The 18284-nt window shown below is 41.0% G+C and overlaps 2 protein-coding genes across 2 annotated transcripts; both read right to left on the reverse strand.

Moving 5' to 3' along the window:
- Nucleotides 1-207: 207 nt before the first annotated feature.
- LOC119368345 (structural maintenance of chromosomes protein 3-like) lies at nt 208-8888 on the reverse strand. The gene is made up of 28 exons (XM_037633632.1): nt 8826-8888; nt 8677-8752; nt 8464-8502; nt 8290-8357; nt 8139-8210; nt 7844-7923; nt 7678-7756; nt 7487-7604; nt 7228-7403; nt 6645-6890; nt 6446-6567; nt 6225-6369; nt 5956-6128; nt 5763-5862; nt 5046-5185; nt 4730-4931; nt 3919-4006; nt 3687-3836; nt 2920-3071; nt 2444-2635; nt 2171-2354; nt 2009-2079; nt 1770-1921; nt 1434-1602; nt 1202-1348; nt 929-1024; nt 608-782; nt 208-438 (listed from the first exon to the last, which is right to left on the reverse strand). The coding sequence occupies exons 1-28, from the start codon at nt 8838-8840 to the stop codon at nt 248-250; spliced, it is 3618 nt and encodes a 1205-aa protein (XP_037489529.1). The 5' UTR covers nt 8841-8888; the 3' UTR covers nt 208-247.
- Nucleotides 8889-11626: 2738 nt separating this feature from the next.
- On the reverse strand, nt 11627-16659 carry LOC119365647 (peroxisome biogenesis protein 6-like). The gene is made up of 16 exons (XM_037631299.1): nt 16381-16659; nt 15240-15887; nt 14852-15095; nt 14617-14758; nt 14290-14473; nt 13991-14182; nt 13641-13907; nt 13431-13502; nt 13214-13300; nt 12977-13099; nt 12783-12893; nt 12628-12666; nt 12414-12535; nt 12188-12332; nt 12022-12105; nt 11627-11935 (listed from the first exon to the last, which is right to left on the reverse strand). Exons 1-16 carry the CDS (start codon nt 16630-16632, stop codon nt 11846-11848), a joined length of 2802 nt encoding a protein of 933 aa, XP_037487196.1. The 5' UTR covers nt 16633-16659; the 3' UTR covers nt 11627-11845.
- Nucleotides 16660-18284: the final 1625 nt, after the last annotated feature.

The raw sequence follows: 18284 nt of genomic DNA on the forward strand, positions 1-18284 counted from the left end.
TTCTTGCTTTCAAACCTGGCGTAGTGACATTCAACCAACAAAGAAACATGCTGCTAACTCCAGAGCAAAACAACATAAAGGATAATCAGTAGGGTATAGTACTCGAAGAACAACACTGCGAATCTCCCACGAACACACACGTAGGTGATCCCTAAGCATGCCTAAACAAGTTCATATACACAACTACATCAACTGTGGCCTACAGTATAAGTATGTCCGGGCTGAAACACTCCCAGGGCACCTTTCCTCAGCTGGCATTTTGCGCTTGGTCCTGCTCAATGAAGCCCAGCGCTTGCTCCTTGGATACCACGTCGATGTAGCTCACCCTACTCTTGTGCGCCACGCCGTAGATCTTGTCCGCGACTTTCAGAATCTCCGGCCGGAATGTGGTTGCGATGAACTGTGTGTTCGCCATGTCAGCCAGACGTCGCACCACATCTACAACGGCACTTAAGGAAAACAGCAATAAGCTTCCTTCGGAGACGACTGCTTTATCTTAATGAACATTAGAACAAATATTACAGAGACTTGGTTAGAAAAACAGGCACATCAAGATTCTTCTATGGTGATGATAAACAGTCAAGCAAAAGAAGTGGTTGAAGGATACTGCCGACGGCTGTTCTGTACTGAGAATCCAGAGCGGCGTCGATCTCGTCGAAGAGGTAGAACGGAGCCGGATCACATCGTTGGATGGCAAAAATGAGTGTCAATGCCACCACTGTCTTCTGTCCCCCGGACAACTGTTTCATGGACTGAGTGTCTCCCTTGCCAGTGAAGGAAACCTGAAACGTGATTGAGCACGATCATCCAAACAGGGCGATATCACCACAACAACTCAGAAATAGTATCACAACATCATCTGGATTTTCATGATGGGGTTAGAATATATTTCATGAATGCATAGAAGACCTCTGCAAAGAACACATGCCTTGACTTTCACGCCGACATACTTGCCGGTTTTCCCTTTAGGATCTGCTTCATGAGGCCCGTCCTCATCATTGTCATCGTCTTCAGCATCACCATCCTACAGAAACCAAGGGGACTTAGGAAGTCCCAGAATATAATTTATCTTTCAAAGACACATGTGAAAGAACAAAAATCAGAGTGTTGAGAGAAACCCCAAAAGATTAAGACGATTCTTCTTATAAAGAAGTATACATAATGGATAAGAAGCCCAACAGTGCAAACAGAGGAAAGAAACCTTTTTCTTCATCATAACCAAGGCTCCATGGCCACCTTGCACTAATTCAGAGAACACTTCGCGGAAGTGCCTTGCAACTCCTTTAAATGTTCGTTCGATCGATTCATCCTTTTTTTGGTCTAAAAGCGATATCAAGTCTCGAATTTTCTGCCATTCCAAGCAGCAGATTTTATGAGATTCCAGGCTTAGGAGGATCATAATGGAAACAAGTTTTAGTGATCAAAAAGCTTACCTCGTCACCAAGGGCAAGTTCATCCCGTCTTCTTCGCAGTTGATCGCGTTGTTCATTGAAGTTCACATACTGGTCAAGAGCCATTTGGTTGACATGACTAAATTGCTTCAACTGCTCATTGCGGTCATGAAGCAGCTTCTGCAGCAGATTCTTATCTTTTCCCTTGTACCTATATTTTTTGCCAGCAAAAAAGATGAGCTAACACGGTATCATCGCACCACCTTATTTATGTGCCGATAATCACTAGTACATGATAATGAATCATACGAAAAAAAGGGCTCCACATTGTGCAACTGACTCAGCAAGTTTAGCAGCTTAAGAAAAATGGAAACATACTTTTCAAAAGCATCAGCGGGCAACGAGCCCAAATCTCGCATCTTTTTCATACACTCAGCTTGCTTGGCCAGATGCATGCCCCTTCTGTTCATCAACTGTTCCAAGTCGTTCGCTGCATCTTGCACAGTCTGCTCCAAATTAGCTTGAACCACCTGTGTGTTTCATATGTACACGTTATATAACAAGTCAAACACTATACAAACTAAAACCCCGGAAAACAATCTTGCTGTATAAGTTACCTTCAGATCATCCCTTTGTTTTTTCAGTTGCTCCATCTTTCGCATAAAGTCATTAATAGCATCAACATTAGCTGCCCAAGTTAAGGATCATTTAAGAGTCAAGGGGCATCTCCATCTAGTAAAACACAAAAGCGAAAGAAAGGTCAATCGATGCTGCTATACCCTGCAGAAGTGTAGTCAACTCATCAAGATTGCTCTTCCACTGTTTCAGCTGCTGCTCTTTTGATCTGACTTCAAGAGGCAAGAGTTCAGAATCCACAGATGAAATTATCGCTTCCAGCTCTTCCTGATGCCTCATCAGATTAGTTGATAAATTGTTCTCCAGTTCTTCTTTTCTTGTTTCAATCTACATTACATAATAAGTTGTACTTTAGTTACAGCTAATAGAGACCTCTGCCTCAGTACAAGCATGGTTACAAAACTTCATTAGACAACATCAATGCGACTGTTTTTACACAAGACAAACTTCTCCTTCAATCCAGCGATTTCAGGATTCAGCTGTGAAAGAAGATCCCTTTCTTCAACTGTTAGCTGGTCAATTAGTTCTGTGCCCATCTCATCATTTTTCATTGCAATGCCAGATTGGAGTTGCTCAATTTGGTTGCGGATGTTGCCGAGTGATTTTTCCTGCAAGGTAGAAACTATAAGATTACATTCCAGCCACAATTACATCAGGAGTGTATAAGGATTCAAAAATGTAGAGACATCTATACCAATATTAGTACTCCCTCCGATCCAAATTGGTTGTCGCTCAAACAGATGTATCTAGCACTGAAATATGTAGATACATCCTTTCCTGCGACAACTAATATGGATTGGAGGGAGTACTACTAATACTCCTTATAACAATAACAAGAAGGGGAATCTACCAGCAGCAATGCAAAAAAAAGGTAGAACTAATTAAGTAGTACCTTTTTTCCAAGGGCTTTCTCGAGCAATCCCTTTTGCTTCATTGCCCTGGTAATATCATCTTTAAACTGTTCCAACTCCGACTTGGCATGATCACGTTCGGCATCCACTTGTTGATGTTTGGTAACTAAATCCATGAGTTTTCTATCTATATGTATGCGAAGTTAAGAAAGAGAGCTCTCGGATGTATGAGAGTTTTCTTGCAGTTAAACAGTAAACATCTTGATAACTTATCAAATTTTCTTCAAATATTCAAATTATTTAGGACATGGAGCCAACCAAATAGAAGCAAGCAACACGAAGTCATAATAACTGTGTTGTACTGGTAACTGAGTATGCACACATCCATATGCTTTGATCAAGTGTAAGGTGGCATAAACACCAGATCATTACTACTTCCTTCGATCCATATTAACTGTCGCTATTTTAGTACAACTTTGTACTAAATCAGTGACGGTTAATATGGATCAGAGGGAGTACATACATTCTGCAATTGTTAAACCTATGCAGGGCGCATACTTATTTCTACTATGAGGGTGCATACTTATTTCTAAGTAAATAGTAGTGAAAATGAGCTCCAATGCAAGCAAGGAACCTCAAATTAAATGTAGAATGAAAAACCTAAACTATTTTGCATGTCGGGCCTGCAGTAAGAAGCACTAGGAGATATATATTTAGCTGCAGCGGACACTACAAGGAAAAAGCATGCAATCTTTGCACTTGACTCTTGCAAGAGAAATATGAATATCATTGAACTAAATCAGGATATCCTGTAGCTCTTTTCCCACATTATCTAGATGGGCCGTCTTTTCCTGGATTGTTGTTTCATTGTCCCTAATTATTTTTATGTACTTCAGTCTTGAGCGCCTATAGTCAAAGAAACCTCCTGTCATACCACCATCCCTTGAAACTTGATCACCTGAGAATAATAAGAGTGTCAATTTATATGTTAACAATTATAATGACAAGAGGACAAGTCAAGAGCAAAAGTTTAGAGCTACCATCAAGTGTGATGCAATCTAGATCATTGCTGCGTGCAACCCTGGTCGCAATTTCCAGATCCCGGCATACAACTGTCCTACCAAAAATCTGGCAGAAGATTCAAAGTTAGCTACTAAAAACGAATTGTATAAGGGGGAAAAAGTGTAACTTTGAAAGAATAAGTTAATAAAAATCTAGCCTAGGTGATTGTAGAAGCGAAGCAACTTAATCTAGATGAGGATGGGTCACTGATAAGCATGTAGAAATGCCATAACCACTCTAAAAAAAGTGCTCTAAAAGGTAAACATGCGCGAATGGGAACAAGGGAATGAGGGGAACAATATTTCGAATCTACACAGGTGAAGACCGTATTTTATACTCTCTCGCTCATAAATAAGTGACGTGGTTTTAGTCCAAACGGAGGGAATAGTATAATTTTTAACAAGTCTCCAACGGCATCCAACTGACACCCTGCCAATATGTTAAAATGATGCTACTACAATCAAGGACATACACAAGACATCACCGAACAAAGATATTTTCTCGAATATGCAGCAGAGCAGCGTGAACAAGGATATTCATATACCACTATTTGATAATTTTCCATTGCACTTGTAACTCGAGAGATGAGTTTTTGTTGGGTGCCAAGACTTCAAGCAAACAAAGGCGGGACAGATACAAGAGATGATAACAAAAAGGCATCATTCAATGCAAATGACGGGTAATTTTGATCGAAATACAGCCTGAACTAAATTAACAATGATAGCCCAGTAAAAGATGCAGACATCAATTGGAAGGAGAAAATAACAGAAAAAAAAACATGAATGATACCTGTTCAAAAGCGCGGCGAAGATCGGCATGATACTTTAACCTCTTTAAAAGTGGAACGAAATCAGAACTTTGTGGAATATTGACGCTTGAAGCATGCACCCTATTCAGCGGTATGAAGGTCACCCGTCCACCTTTTTCCTTGTTCAATACGTCAATTATCGTCTTTGATATATCATCATTTTCAACCACCACATGGAACAAGCTATTCACATGTGCAAAGAATAGGTTACTAAACCACCTCAAAAATAAAAGGCCACTCACCAATAAAAGGTGAAATGAAGGGAAAAGGAATCAAGACAAAAAGACAGTCCAGGACCTATTTCCAGCAGCGACCTCAACAGCTGTAAAAAACTTTTCTTCACAGTCAACCAGTTCTAACACTGGACCAAAAACTCCTTTAATAAGAGGCCTCTCCCTGAGAATTTTGTTAACAGAATTCAAGCCTCTCCTGATTTCCTGAGGAAGAAAACCAAATTAGCACCATGCAAAGATAGATTTAACTCATTAACTCAATAGCTCTGCATATTACAAAACCTGGTTTCTTATGACAATGCAAATTCCGTAAATCCGCCAGTGCAAATTTAGTCATAAGCACTTCCGTCGGTGCAAATTCAGTGTTACCAAGGTCAGAGAAGGTCACTAGGAACCACAACAAAGTACTGTTGATTTCTTTGTCAACAATCAGAGTTTTTTTTGTTTATATGTTTCTGACTAGCATGAACCAGCATCACTAAGAATGGCTCATTAGAGTAAACACATATCAGTATATCGCGTTCCCAATAATCAGGCTAAGCAGCAGCAACATTACGAAAGAAAAACACAGGCATTTATTAACAGCAAAACACCAAGTAATGCACAGTCAAGCTAATGAATGCCCTTTTTAATTCTAATACGGTATTGTGTCCAAGGAATCATTTATAGATGCATATCTGAGATTCAATATGCAAGCATATACGTAGGAATAAGAGGGTAATCCTTGGAAAGTAATTTATCAGCAGCCCTAAGTAATTACAAAATGATACGTTTTGCATACCCCGGGTGTGGCATAGTCCAGACTCTTCCGTGCCTTCAAAATATCTTCCTTTAGCCTATCGATTTCAGCTGTCATGCTGTTTTCTTGCTTCCACAGGGACCTGTGACATTTACTTTCTACTTAGTATATAAAGCCGAAAGCAACACATCTTCAATCAAATCACAAAGTTGTAAATGTTAAGAAATGTGCATACTTCCTTTCATCTTGAAGTGCATTTTTCTGCTGCATAAAGTCGTTATAATCCTTTTGTCTGTTTGCAAGAGCAGACTCTAACTTGCCTGATTCACTTGTCCGAGACTCGATGTAGTTCGTCAAGTTACTAATTTCGTATTTAAGCTTCTGAATTTCTTCTTGGAGTAAGCTTTCCTGTCATAGTAGCAAACCCAAGTAATGAGCAAAGTAGCAAATCAAAACAAAGGTCCAGAATGACTTCAAGCATCAAACCGGTCACTGGTTTAATACCTGCTTTCGGTTTGATGAAAGTACACGCTCAAGATCATGAATTTCTTTCTGAAGCCACTTATCTCTAGCAGCCTCATTCTTAAACTGAGTTGTCCTCCCCTGCTTTTGGTACAATATGCTCAGCTGATTCTCGCTGTCCATTATGCTATCCCCGCAAAACGTAATGTGTCAAAAGTAATATTCACCAATAAGTAAAACTTATCTATTACTCTACATTTTACCTTTTTGCTATGTCCTCCTCTTCCTGTAATTTGGCCTGGTGCGCCCTAATAATTTCTGCCAATTCAGACTTTGACCTTTCACTCTCTTTCCTCACATTGTGTAAATCCTTCACAGCTTCATCCTAACGATCGAGTCCTTTTAGTGCGGCAACAACACAAAAATTACTAAAGATTATGAGAAACCCAAAGAATGGCACACCTTTGCTCGCTTTTCATTCGAAATTCTATCTTCTATATCTTTCAAATCAAGTTCAATCTGAGTGACTACCCTTAGTGCTTCAATACGCTTCTCCTCAGTATCTTCCTTTTGAGAGTTAGTTTCATTTAGCCCTTCTGTACAGACTCTTATTTCCTTATCAAAACGCCTGACCTTCTCACGTACATCTACCAATTCATTATCCGCAATTGACAACCTTTCAGAAAATTTTCTTCGACCATCATCGATCTAGAGATAAATCAAATGAAGTGGGTAGAATAAGAATTACAGGACACAACATGATCAATTATATAAGTACGTTCGATCTATGGTGTCTCATTTTGGAGAAAAATGCCTTGTGCGGTGTCTACAACCACAAGGTTTTTTCATCAGAGTAGAACTGCGTAAGAAAATCAAACAGATACTCAGGTGATCATTTGAGTGGGAAATGTTAATGATGTGTTCATCAAAACTCAGCTCAAGGCCTTTTATCATTTTGTAATCAGACTATTCAAATTTGCCTGATGAACAGAATAATATCCTAAATAAGCATTCAACGTTTATGCAACAAAAGGGAAAGTCTTACCGAAACTAATTCATTTTTAGCATCATTCAGTTCATGGTCCAATATATTATACTCAAGTGATCTTCTTTCTTTGTCGAGCTCCTGGTACTTCTCCAGTTCTTCTTTCTCTTCATCAAGTTCTCTCAATCTTTCCTCCAGGTAGTGGACAGTTTGATCAATCTGCTTCCTTTTGTGGGCTGTTAATCCAATTATTAATGGACATGTCAACAGATCATTAGAAAAATTATATTGATATTTTTTGGCTGTTTAATAAACTCGCCTGTTTCTTGCAATATTTTCAAGCTCTCCCGACGTCTGTCTTCATAAACACGCGTACCACCAATCTCTTTGAGAAGATCCAGTCGTTCAGAATCTTTCATTAGAGTAAGGGATGCAATCTACACATGAAAACTTTGTTAATTATTATATATTCTAATACGTCATGGGAACAATCAGATGAATAGTTTTTACCTTCCCCTGCTGTAAAATATAGTATGGATTAGAGCGAGAGAAGCCTGCACTCTCCAGCAGATTCATGACTTCAGTTTTACTGAACATGGTAGCAATAAGAAGTGAGTGGATCCGAGCAAGCGATGAGATACAACAATGCTTAACCGGTTTATGGTATAAGACATACCTAACATGCTTCCCATCCAGGTAGTATTCATCCTTCTTTGAAGAAACCGTCCTCCGCAGGCGTACCTCTTCTCTATCAACCTGCAGGAAAATTGAGTAGTTTAGACTTTAGAGTACTTTCTGAGTCTCTGGAGCAACCATACCGGTGGAGAGCAAAGTAGTATTTGTAATGATTTGCACGCTGTCATATGGATGAGTATTGACACTTCTCTCGGTGAAGTACGACGCAGCTTCAGAGTCAAGTAGATGATTTTTTGAATCAAATAAACTAACGCTGAATAAATCAGAGGACTTACTGGAATACGGTTGTCCGAATTATCAAACAGTATCTCAACAAAGGCAGATATAACTGAGTGTCCAGCGCCTTCCTGGAAATGGACACTAGTATCAAACACCAGTCACTTGTTTCAACTATTCAGATTTGATCGAAGAAAATACGAGGCATACATGGAGAAGAGCTCCCCTATCCTCACTGCGCAGGTTCTGAAACATGTCGCTTAGGACAAAGCGTATAGCTAGAGCATTTAGCATGGCCAAATTAGGAAGAAAGCAGCGTGTAAGTGTCAACAAGCATAAGAAAAGAATAGTAATTCAGCATAATCGTGTGTTTGGAAATATTACCATGGAAAAAGTTCGATTTGCCAGATCCATTTGCGCCAACTGCGACGAACAGTTAAATCAATGTTAGTTCATTAAGAGCGCAAAAATTATGAAGTGTATTTCTATCATACTTGGAATGAATTTGATAGTTAACCGATATGCCAGTCGGGAAAGATTTGAAATCAACACCAGTTAAAGCCAATAAAGTTGGTTACAGGGAGGAATATGGATTACCAACTACGTTAACTTTGGGGCTGAAAGGGTCAGTCGATGTCTCCTCCCTGTAGCTCTTAAACCCTTGGATTACCACCTGCATGCGTAGACAGCCATTAATTACGTCAAGATGAAGCAGTGATATGACGGCAGTTGCCCAGCAGAGTTACCTTCTTGATATACATGGTTCAGATGCGGGAGAGAAAGAGAGAGATCACACCACAACTTAATTCTGCCAAACATAGGACGATCAGTCGTGAGGAGAGCATCCAGATTCAGTACAAAAATTCTACTGTGGCAAATGAGTGGAACTACCGGGCGCACCAAGGTGGTGATGTTTGGTTCAGAACCGAAAGGTGGCGACGGCGGCGGGAACGCGGTGTCCCTCCCGGAGAGGAAGCACGTACGGTAACTGCACGTGATCGTGGTGACGTGCGTGAGAGGTGAGGGTGTTGGAGGGGGTGGGAGCGCGGAGCGGGATGGAGGCGTCGGCGATGACGATTACGAGGCACGGCACGGTTGCGGCAGAGCTCTAGGGCATCCGGCCCGTTGGTGGACTACGGGAGGGGTTGAGAGACACGATGGTAGTAGACGACTCGCGAGGAAAGAGGAAGGAAAGGCACGGGAAATCAGGACGGAGGAGAAAGGAAGTTACGGCAAAAGAGGGAGAGTTAATTTGGCTCCAGAGAGCAAATATATAATTTCCTTTTAGCATATTTTCTCCAAAGATAGTACTCCTACTACCCTTCTGAAATGAGTGTATTGTCTATTGAATTCATACTTCATTTAACTCATCCAAAAATCCAAACTGATGAAGAGAGACGAGCAATATATTTCGACATTGTCATCGTGGAAAAAACGTTCATCAGGAACACACTAGGCTACCACTCCACCACATTTTTTATATCCCTTGCCTCGGTGAACAAACACGTGGTTCGATGGTTAGGAGGTTGATTGTATAGTGCGAAACAACTCGTCGACATTACCATGAACCCATTATCAACCACATATGGCTTTTTTTTCTTTCTGCGGGTGAAGCCCCTATGTTTTAGCCGGACTAATGATAAGAGCTCACGCACATCCATACTCCCTCCGTTCCTTTATATAAGGTGTATTTGTTTTTTGATAAAATTTCATAATGTAAGGTGCATTTCTTTTAAATCCTCATAATTCCCTTTTTATCCCTCTAGAAAGAGAAAAGTATCTCTCCTGATTTTTTGTATCTCTCCTTGTATCAAAAGTAGGAAACTATCTCTCTCTCGATTGCATACATCTCTTACTTTCCTGGACTCACTAATTTACTTGCCACTAACAAACAAATTTGTCAAGGATAATTTTGTCCTAATACCTCTATAATTATGCGCCTTGGTCACCGTGCCGAAAAATAATACACCTTACATAAAGGAATGGAGAGAGTAGTAACTAAGGTAAACTCTCCCCTATTTGAATTCCCTATGCATTTTCAAACAATCAAGTTGATCTTATTCTCTTTATTTTGCCCCCCACCTTATCTCCCCCTAGTGATTAGGCATGTTAAAACAACGAAAATACTAACGCCCACACGTGTGGGCGTTTGTATCTCGCCCACACGTATAGATCAACGTTCGTTTGTGTTTGCACGAATCTTGGCATATTTTGTTAAAAACAATTATGCCACGTAGGACTGGGCTGATGTGTGGGCATTCATCCGGTAGCCCACACGTCCGTTTCACCACACGGAGGGGCTGGTGTGTGGGCGTTTAGCAGTTCACCCACACGCCAGTTTTCACGCACGCATAGGGGTTGGTGTGTGGGCGTTTAGCAGTTCGCCCACACGCCAGTTTTCACGCACACAGAGGGGCTGGTGTGTGGGCGTTTATCAGTTCGCCCACACGCCCGTCTCCTCTCCCACATCCAAAGCTGTCAGTTGACATGTGTTTTGCAGGGTACATGGCAGCTGCCCTGGCGTGCTTGTAAGCAGATGGCAACTCTCTTTTACCCGAGTTGCCATGTGTTTTTGCAGGGTACATGGCAACTGTCCTAGCGTGCTTGTAAGCAGATGGCAACTCTCTCTTTACCCGAACATGTGTTTTTGCCATGCCTTTTTTATAGTGCTACATGGCAATTGCCTGGTGTTAATAGGTGGCAACTCCTAAAGTTTTCAAAACATGGCAACTGTAGTAGAGCAAACCATACATGGCAATAGACGCAGTTGTCCAAAAATGGCATCCGGCACTTGACCTGAGATGGCAACTGCAGTTGAGCAACCATGGCAACTGTAGTTATCAAACATGGCAACTGTAGTTCAGCAACATGACAACTACAATTAAACGAACATGAAAGAGGGTCCGGACCATGGCAACTGCGGGGACGCGTGGTGACTGTCATGTGAAGCGTGCAGGGCCGTGAGTACGGGCTTGTGGGCGTTATCTATTTTGTCCACACGTAGACGTATGAGAGAGACCACGAGGCAAAAGACCGGGCGTGTGGGCATTACTTGTTTTGCCCACACGTAAACATGTGGACTGGTTCTTTAGATACCACACAAAACGTGTGGCCTGTAAACATGTGGACTGGTTCTTTAGATACCACACAAAACTTGTGGCCAGATCCCTTAACGCCCACACGTGTGGACGTTATCGGGACCCTAAAACAATATAGTTGCATTTGTTTTACAATTCTTTTATGTCTTACGTCGTTCTAATTTTGTAGACAATCCAAATAAAAATTCTAACGAGTTTTTTAATAAGCTAGAATTACGTGACTGGGACTACCATGGAATGCAAAAACGTAAAGTAGTGTACTGTTGTACTTTCATCTTTGAACTTTTGCATTGTAGTTTACGGAAATCCCGACTGTATATCGTCACGCTTTATTAAGCTATATATATACAACCTACTCCCTCCGTAAAGAAATATAAGAGTTCGGTTATACACAGTATTTTCAGAGTTTTACATCCCTGCTCGGTAAAACTAGAAGACATGACAAAATCTTAACTGGCAGGTGCATCCAACACGCGGTCAAATGCACTGAAATTGTATAAGGAGAAACCATCGAGTCATTCATGCAAGGAGTTTGGGATGCTTTGGCAACAATTTATTATTTCCAACTCCACTCAACACAAAAAAGCTGAGGGCTGTACACTCAGGCAATAGTTGATTAGCTGGGAGGTGAAAAGCACACTTTTTCTAGTAAAGTGTCTTAGCAAACATCATCTAGAAGGTCCTTCGATCTTCTGCCTCAGCTGTTCATAGTTTTGCAACTCCTCCATTGACAATGACGGCGAGATATCACCCAACACCTGTGTAATATGAGAACTAGTTAAGCTCCTAAGGTATGACCACAGAGATTTTTATTGTGCTTTCTGAAAAATGATTTGAATATTACCGTCATAAAATCTTCAGTCTCGACAATGACTTCTTCTGCACCGGCTTCGTTATTTCTCAAAGGGTCAGCTTCAAGCGTTTTGACCTTCAAATAAAGCGCGTAAGTCTGACAGAGCACAGCTATGAAAAACATAATGTGGCAGCAGCAGGGAAGTACAGCTACTCACGGAACGCTTAGCAGCATGAAACCATGCATCCGCGCATAATGCATAAATATCAGCACCAGTAAAGTTTGGAGGACAGTGCTGAGCAATCGACAAGAGAGATACATTCTCGTGGAGCTTGTACTTGCGAGTCTGTGCTTTCAGTATCCTGCATAACAATTATAGGGAGATCACAGTTTAGTCTAAACGAACCTGAAATTTGGTGAAAGAAAGAACTACCGATGACTACCTTTCCCTGTATGATGCTTCAATATTTACACCAATGTAGAGAAGCTTATCAAATCGGCCAGGGCGGAGAAGTGCAGAATCAAGAAGGTCAGGCCTATTGGTAGCCCCAATAATGAAGAGGTCCTAAAGAATAATTTGGAAAATGGTTTCCTTTAATGTTACTGCATCTAGAGAATATAGGTTAAAAAAAGGCATATCGTAGATGAGGAAATAACCTGGCTGTTATCACTTAACCCATCAATCTCCACCAGCAACTAGTAAAGAGATAAAAGGGGAGAGTGAATTAGATGACCCTAACATTTTAATATTGAAAAAAAAGAGGGAAAACTGAGACACCCAGTCACCACCTCATTGATGAAGTTAATTATACCTGAGAAACCACTCTATCCATCACACCTCCAGAATCTGCAGAGGATCCTCGTGCAGGAGCAAGGGAATCAAGTTCATCGAAGAAAATCACACATGGGCGTGCTGATCTAGCCTGAAATTGACAGTGAAAAACTGAAAACCTAAGTATATGTGAATATTTCATGGCAATTACGTCGCTTGTGCAGATGGATATACCTTCTCAAAGATGTCCCTGACATTCTTCTCTGATTCTCCAACATACATGTTTATCAATTCTGGACCTTTTACGCTAAGAAAGTTTAATGAGCACTCAGTCGCTACTGCTTTCGCCAGTAATGTCTAAGAATACAAAAGAAAACATCCTCGTGAGCATGTTGCTCTTGGATACAGCCATCACTTGACAAATGGAATGAAAACTCAATTCAAGAAAAGTATAAAACTCACTACACCTACCTTCCCAGTGCCTGGAGGTCCATATAACAGAACACCTGATCGCTTTGGCAATTTAGAAGAAAAAAGGTGCTTGTACAACAGAGGTAACTGAATACCAACAAAAGAGAACACAGTTAGCAGTTTCAAACCAAATGAACCAGCTTCTGGTATAGCTAAATCTTATTTGCATCGATAGAATGCAATATCTTAGCTCAGAGATGAATCAAGTAAAATTTACCTGAATTGTATCTAGAATAACCTTCTTCACTTCCTCAAGCCCACCGACATCCTCCCATTTGACATCAGGAACCTATATCACAAAAAAAATCAAATCAAGGACTTGCAGAAAGCAAGCTAAAGCTGAAATGTACGGTTTCATGGGTTGTACACGGATGGGCCTGAAATCTAGAAGATACAAGATATTGGAAGGCAGGGATAAGTGTTTTACTTTTGGTGTGCCCAATGCAGCACGATTCCTTTTCTTAGCCTGTTCTAAGGAAGACAAAATATCTTCTTTACAGAAATAATTTTCTTCTTTCTGAGTGGTAGAAGAGCTTGCAGTAAGAGCACCCTCAAGCTCATCATTGCTGCTTTTCTCCACTGCAACTTTATGCGCAAATGACACACCAGCGTCTGCGACCAATGCAAGTATATCCCTAGGCATGAACCCAGACGTTTGCACTGATATATCTTTTACGAACTTGTCATCGATACTCTGAAAATGAAACCATATAAGCACGAAACTTTAATAAAAGCATAAAACTCCATTTATGGTTCATAACAACAACAAAAAAACACCTCATCGGCAACTGCTGAGACACCATGGAGTGTTTCAGATATCAAGTTCTTCCTCTGGTCTTCATTTATAGTCTTCATGTTGACCTCATGGCGGAAACATCGCCTAATTGATTGCTGCATTCCTTCAGCACTGTCTGCAGTTGCCACTAGTATAACTTGAACGGAGCTTACACATTCAGGTTCCACAAGGTACTGAAAACAAAGAGGTTCAATAATAAAGTACTTGATAGTTGATACAAAGATGATTTTATATCCTAAGGGCTTGTTAAAACCTAAAAGCTTGGGGAACAAAGACCTACTGAATTTCCAATCACATCCCTTGCTGGCAGCGAGTCTTTCACAACCCAACGCTGTCCAGTGTACTGCTTAATGACAGACTCAACATTTGCTGCAATGCCAGATTGCTCAGATTGTGGGCCTTCATTGGAGGATGTATTCCCAATTGCGTCAAAGTGGCGAAGAAGTATTATAGAAGGAGAATACCTTCAAAAAATAATATTCAACAAAGAAGGAAACAAAGTAAATACCATCGCCTGGAAAAAGTAAAACAAACTAAATAAAACAGTTTACGAACTAAGACAGGAATTAATTTCTGTAGAGATAACAAAGGACAAAAAGATGAGTACTTCTGAGCTTCTTTGAAGGCAGCCACAAGTGCAGCAGATGCCCCGCTTTCTGATGATGTCATCAGATCATGACAGCAACACTCAACCACATGCATACCAAGATGGTTCGCAACATGCCTGACTACCGTTCTTTTTCCACATCCTGCAACCCCAGCATTTGATTTGAACAAAAGTTCAGTTCAAAGTCAAGTAACAAATGTGAAAAGGAATGAGACTACAATTAAAGTGCAGTAACCTGATGGGCCGTACAAGAAAGTGGAAAACTTGATCCTTGGTAAAATGTTTGAAGGGCACAATGCTGGTGCGATGATGGATGCTAATTGCTCCACCACTTCGCCATGCAAAGGGACTGAATCATCATTGGCAGAAAAGAAGCTGCAGGGAGGGACTGGAGCAGAAGCACTCCCCCCAAGGACAAGGGCTGTTTGATCACGGTTAACACGAAGAATCGGCTCATTTGATGGTTCCATGCCGGTTACCTGGTGAGTAATTACAATATTAACACCCAATACTTATGGATAAAAAATGAGGGCAAAACTAAGCTAAGAGGATAGATAACATTTATTATGTATCTTAGTTTCTTCATTCAAACATGTCTGAATGAAGGAAAGTGGGTAATTTACCTTAAAGTATATCATGCTAGGAGGATGCAGTCTATCATTCTCCTTATTGCACGCTAGGCAAGAGATCATGCCACAATTCCAGTCATTATGTATGCAAAACACATCCCCGCTTGCTAGGAACCTATCAAACTTGAAGTGTTCATTTAAAGCTTGATCTATCATATCTTGGTAGTCACTTCCTCCAATGGCTGAATTTATCTTTAGGGAAGCAAGCACACCACAATCAGGAATCCTCACAATAGAAACCCGTAAGTGCAAAGCATGTTTAGGCACTTGTGGGCATGGGAGAAGTTCTAAGTGAAGAGAAATACCAATCCCACTGACAGCAGAACCATCCTCATAAACTTTAGAGCAGAACTTGAAAGGCTCCTCCCCTTTCTGGATAAGAAGCTTGAGACAGGAAATATGCACTCCCAGGTTGAACGCCAAAAGTGGGCTAACATAAGCAACATCTTCATCCAAGGGTGCAAAGCGATCAGCTGGAAATGAGCGAGTAGGTAAGAATCCCATCACATGATCAGAAGAAGAGGTTGAGGCCACAGGTTCAGAATCAGGATGCTCTCTCTTGGACTCATCGAGGGATGGCCGATCCAATACTACTGCCTTGACAATCCTACCAACATTATTATCGGTATTCTTCACAAGCACCTGCAGATTAATAGATGTTTATTACATCTAACTAATTTCATCTCATATACCAAATTGAGCTAAAAAAAATTGCAACAGCAACAACAAGGAAATATATCAGTTAAAATAAATTGACCGAACAAAGTACAGGGAAATAACATATATGTGCCCAAGCACCTGCAGATTACTAGCTGTTTAATACATTTAGTCTCAACAGAAGGTAGTCCTGTCTACCAATTTGAGTGCTGAAAATTGCAAAAACGAAAAGGATATATATATCAGTTAACATATATGTGCCCACAGAGATCACTCCTGCAGCAACAAAGTTGTACACATCTTGAGTGAATACCTATGACTACAGCTCAGTCAGACTAAAGAAATCAGCAAGCGCCACCTAGTTCATCCACAATTATTAATTGGAAGTTTGGAACCAAATGTATCAATAATTATTCAGACAGCCATGCAGCATGACCAACCGGAATTCGTCGGAGAGACGCCGAACGGGACCACATACCGTCGTGCCGGTGACGACGGCGAGACGGCGGAGCGCGGACGCGGGGAGGGCAACGAAGGACGCGAGGTCGCCGAACTCGCCGCCGCATCCGGGGCCGGAGGGGCGGGCCGGGAAGCGGAGGACGCCGGCCCTGAGGCGCACCGGCTCCGGCGGCGGCGGGGCCGGCCCGCGGCGCTCCCCCGGGAGCGAGTCGAGGAGCGCCTGCGTGGACGCGAGCACCAGCGGCTTCCTCCGCGGCCGCCTCTCCACCATGGCCGCGGCCCCCCGAGGAGAGGGAGAGAGGGAGCGGAGAGAGTCGAGAGCCCACGGGACGGGAGGAAGACGGGGACGAGACCGTTTGACTTGGATCAGCACAACGAGATAACGGAGGAGAAATTCCAAGACGAAGACGTGGCGGTGGCGCGTTGCCGTTAGATTAACCGGTGATTGCATCCGAGCTCCACTCCTTGGATCTCACTCAACCAAATCAAACGTCTGTTCTGCCCATCTTACATAAGGCAACGCTACGCGTCAGCCGACGGATATAGTGAATATATTATTTTTAGCAAAAAACAGCGTGTCATTTTATATTTTACAATGAACGGGGATAAGTACATGTGGAAAAGAAACAGAGTAAAACAAGAGTAAAAATTTACAAGCTATCAAGTCATGGTTGCTACTTTCTGAAGATCTTCCCATTCCTTTGAATCCATACGCTCCAGCAGCCAATAATCATGACCTCCATAAGGTGGTCATATGCCAGTATCTATGTTTGCCTGCATTAATCATTTCAAAGAAATTAATGTCACTTTTCCTTCTTCTTTTTTGAGGGAAATGTCACTTTTCCTCATGTGTATTTAACTCTTAATAATTTATGAATGTGGAGATAAACGTAAGTTGACATGTAGATCATGAACCATCTAATGTCTGACCTATGACGGGTGGGCTCCACCTGCCCGTGGATGCTTTTCTGCCACATATTTTGAATCATAAATGTGACGCTTAATTCTAGTTGGGTTGGCTAACCAATAATTCCATGATATATTTGATGTAAATATTGCGATACTGATTCCCAAATATCATCTTTGTCTGGGAAAATAAAACTAAGATTTTCATGGTACTGGCTCCGTGAATGTTTTCAAGATGCATCTGGTAAATGGAATCTCATTTTTAACTTTTAAGTGAAAAAATAAATAATTCCATGATGTTAATTATGGATAATATCATGATACTAATTCTTGGAAATAATGTCTCTTTCAAGAAAAGAAAAGTGAGATGGCATGATACTAATTCTTTTGAAAAAGTTTTTTAACTAAATTTAAATTTTAAATGTAACATTAATAATTACATGATACCTTCTACTCCCTCCGATTGGGTTTATAAATCAGGCAAGTGTTCTTAGGTATTCAATTTGACTAGTAAAACAAGTATATTGTTTTATAAAAATATATCTTTATATTCTTCATCAAATGAAGTTTCTAACTGTATAATATTTGTGGCATATTATACATATTTTATTAGTCAAATTAAGGACCCAAAATTCCGTGCCCGACTTATAAACAGAAACGTAGGAAGTATCATTTATAATCTTCGGCTCCCATAATCTAGCCTATGTTTAAGTTAGTAACTACTCCCTCCGTTCCAAAATAGATGACTCAACTTGAGTCATCTATTTTAGAACGGAGGGAGTATCTGTTAGTAACTATCTGGGACATCTATGACATCATCGAATTTGTGATCAAGATTATATAATGCAATGTCAATTCTCAATGGACGGATGTTAGACATCAAGCAATGCTAAATATCTTCATAAATGTTGTTCACATCGAATCTTCTTTTATCAGGTGTTATGTCCAATGCCACGTTACTCCGCGCTTAGGCGACAAAATCAATGACACTGTGTTGCAAGTGCAAACATCAGCCGC

Source organism: Triticum dicoccoides, chromosome 2B (genome assembly GCF_002162155.2).
Source record: "Triticum dicoccoides isolate Atlit2015 ecotype Zavitan chromosome 2B, WEW_v2.0, whole genome shotgun sequence".
In the NCBI taxonomy this organism is placed as follows: Eukaryota; Viridiplantae; Streptophyta; class Magnoliopsida; order Poales; family Poaceae; genus Triticum; species Triticum dicoccoides.

Coding starts and splice junctions, on each gene's coding strand:
- LOC119368345 (XM_037633632.1), bottom strand. Junction 7,924..8,138: donor ATTCGGACAACCGTATTCCA/GTAAGTCCTCTG, acceptor ATTTTCCTGCAG/GTTGATAGAGAAGAGGTACG. Junction 1,603..1,769: donor CCCGCTGATGCTTTTGAAAA/GTATGTTTCCAT, acceptor CAAAAAATATAG/GTACAAGGGAAAAGATAAGA.
- LOC119365647 (XM_037631299.1), bottom strand. CDS start 16,632: ATGGTGGAGAGGCGGCCGCGGAGGAAGCCGCTGGTGCTCGCGTCCACG. Junction 15,096..15,239: donor CTAGCATGATATACTTTAAG/GTAAATTACCCA, acceptor ATTACTCACCAG/GTAACCGGCATGGAACCATC. Junction 13,100..13,213: donor GACCTCCAGGCACTGGGAAG/GTAGGTGTAGTG, acceptor TTGTATTCTTAG/ACATTACTGGCGAAAGCAGT.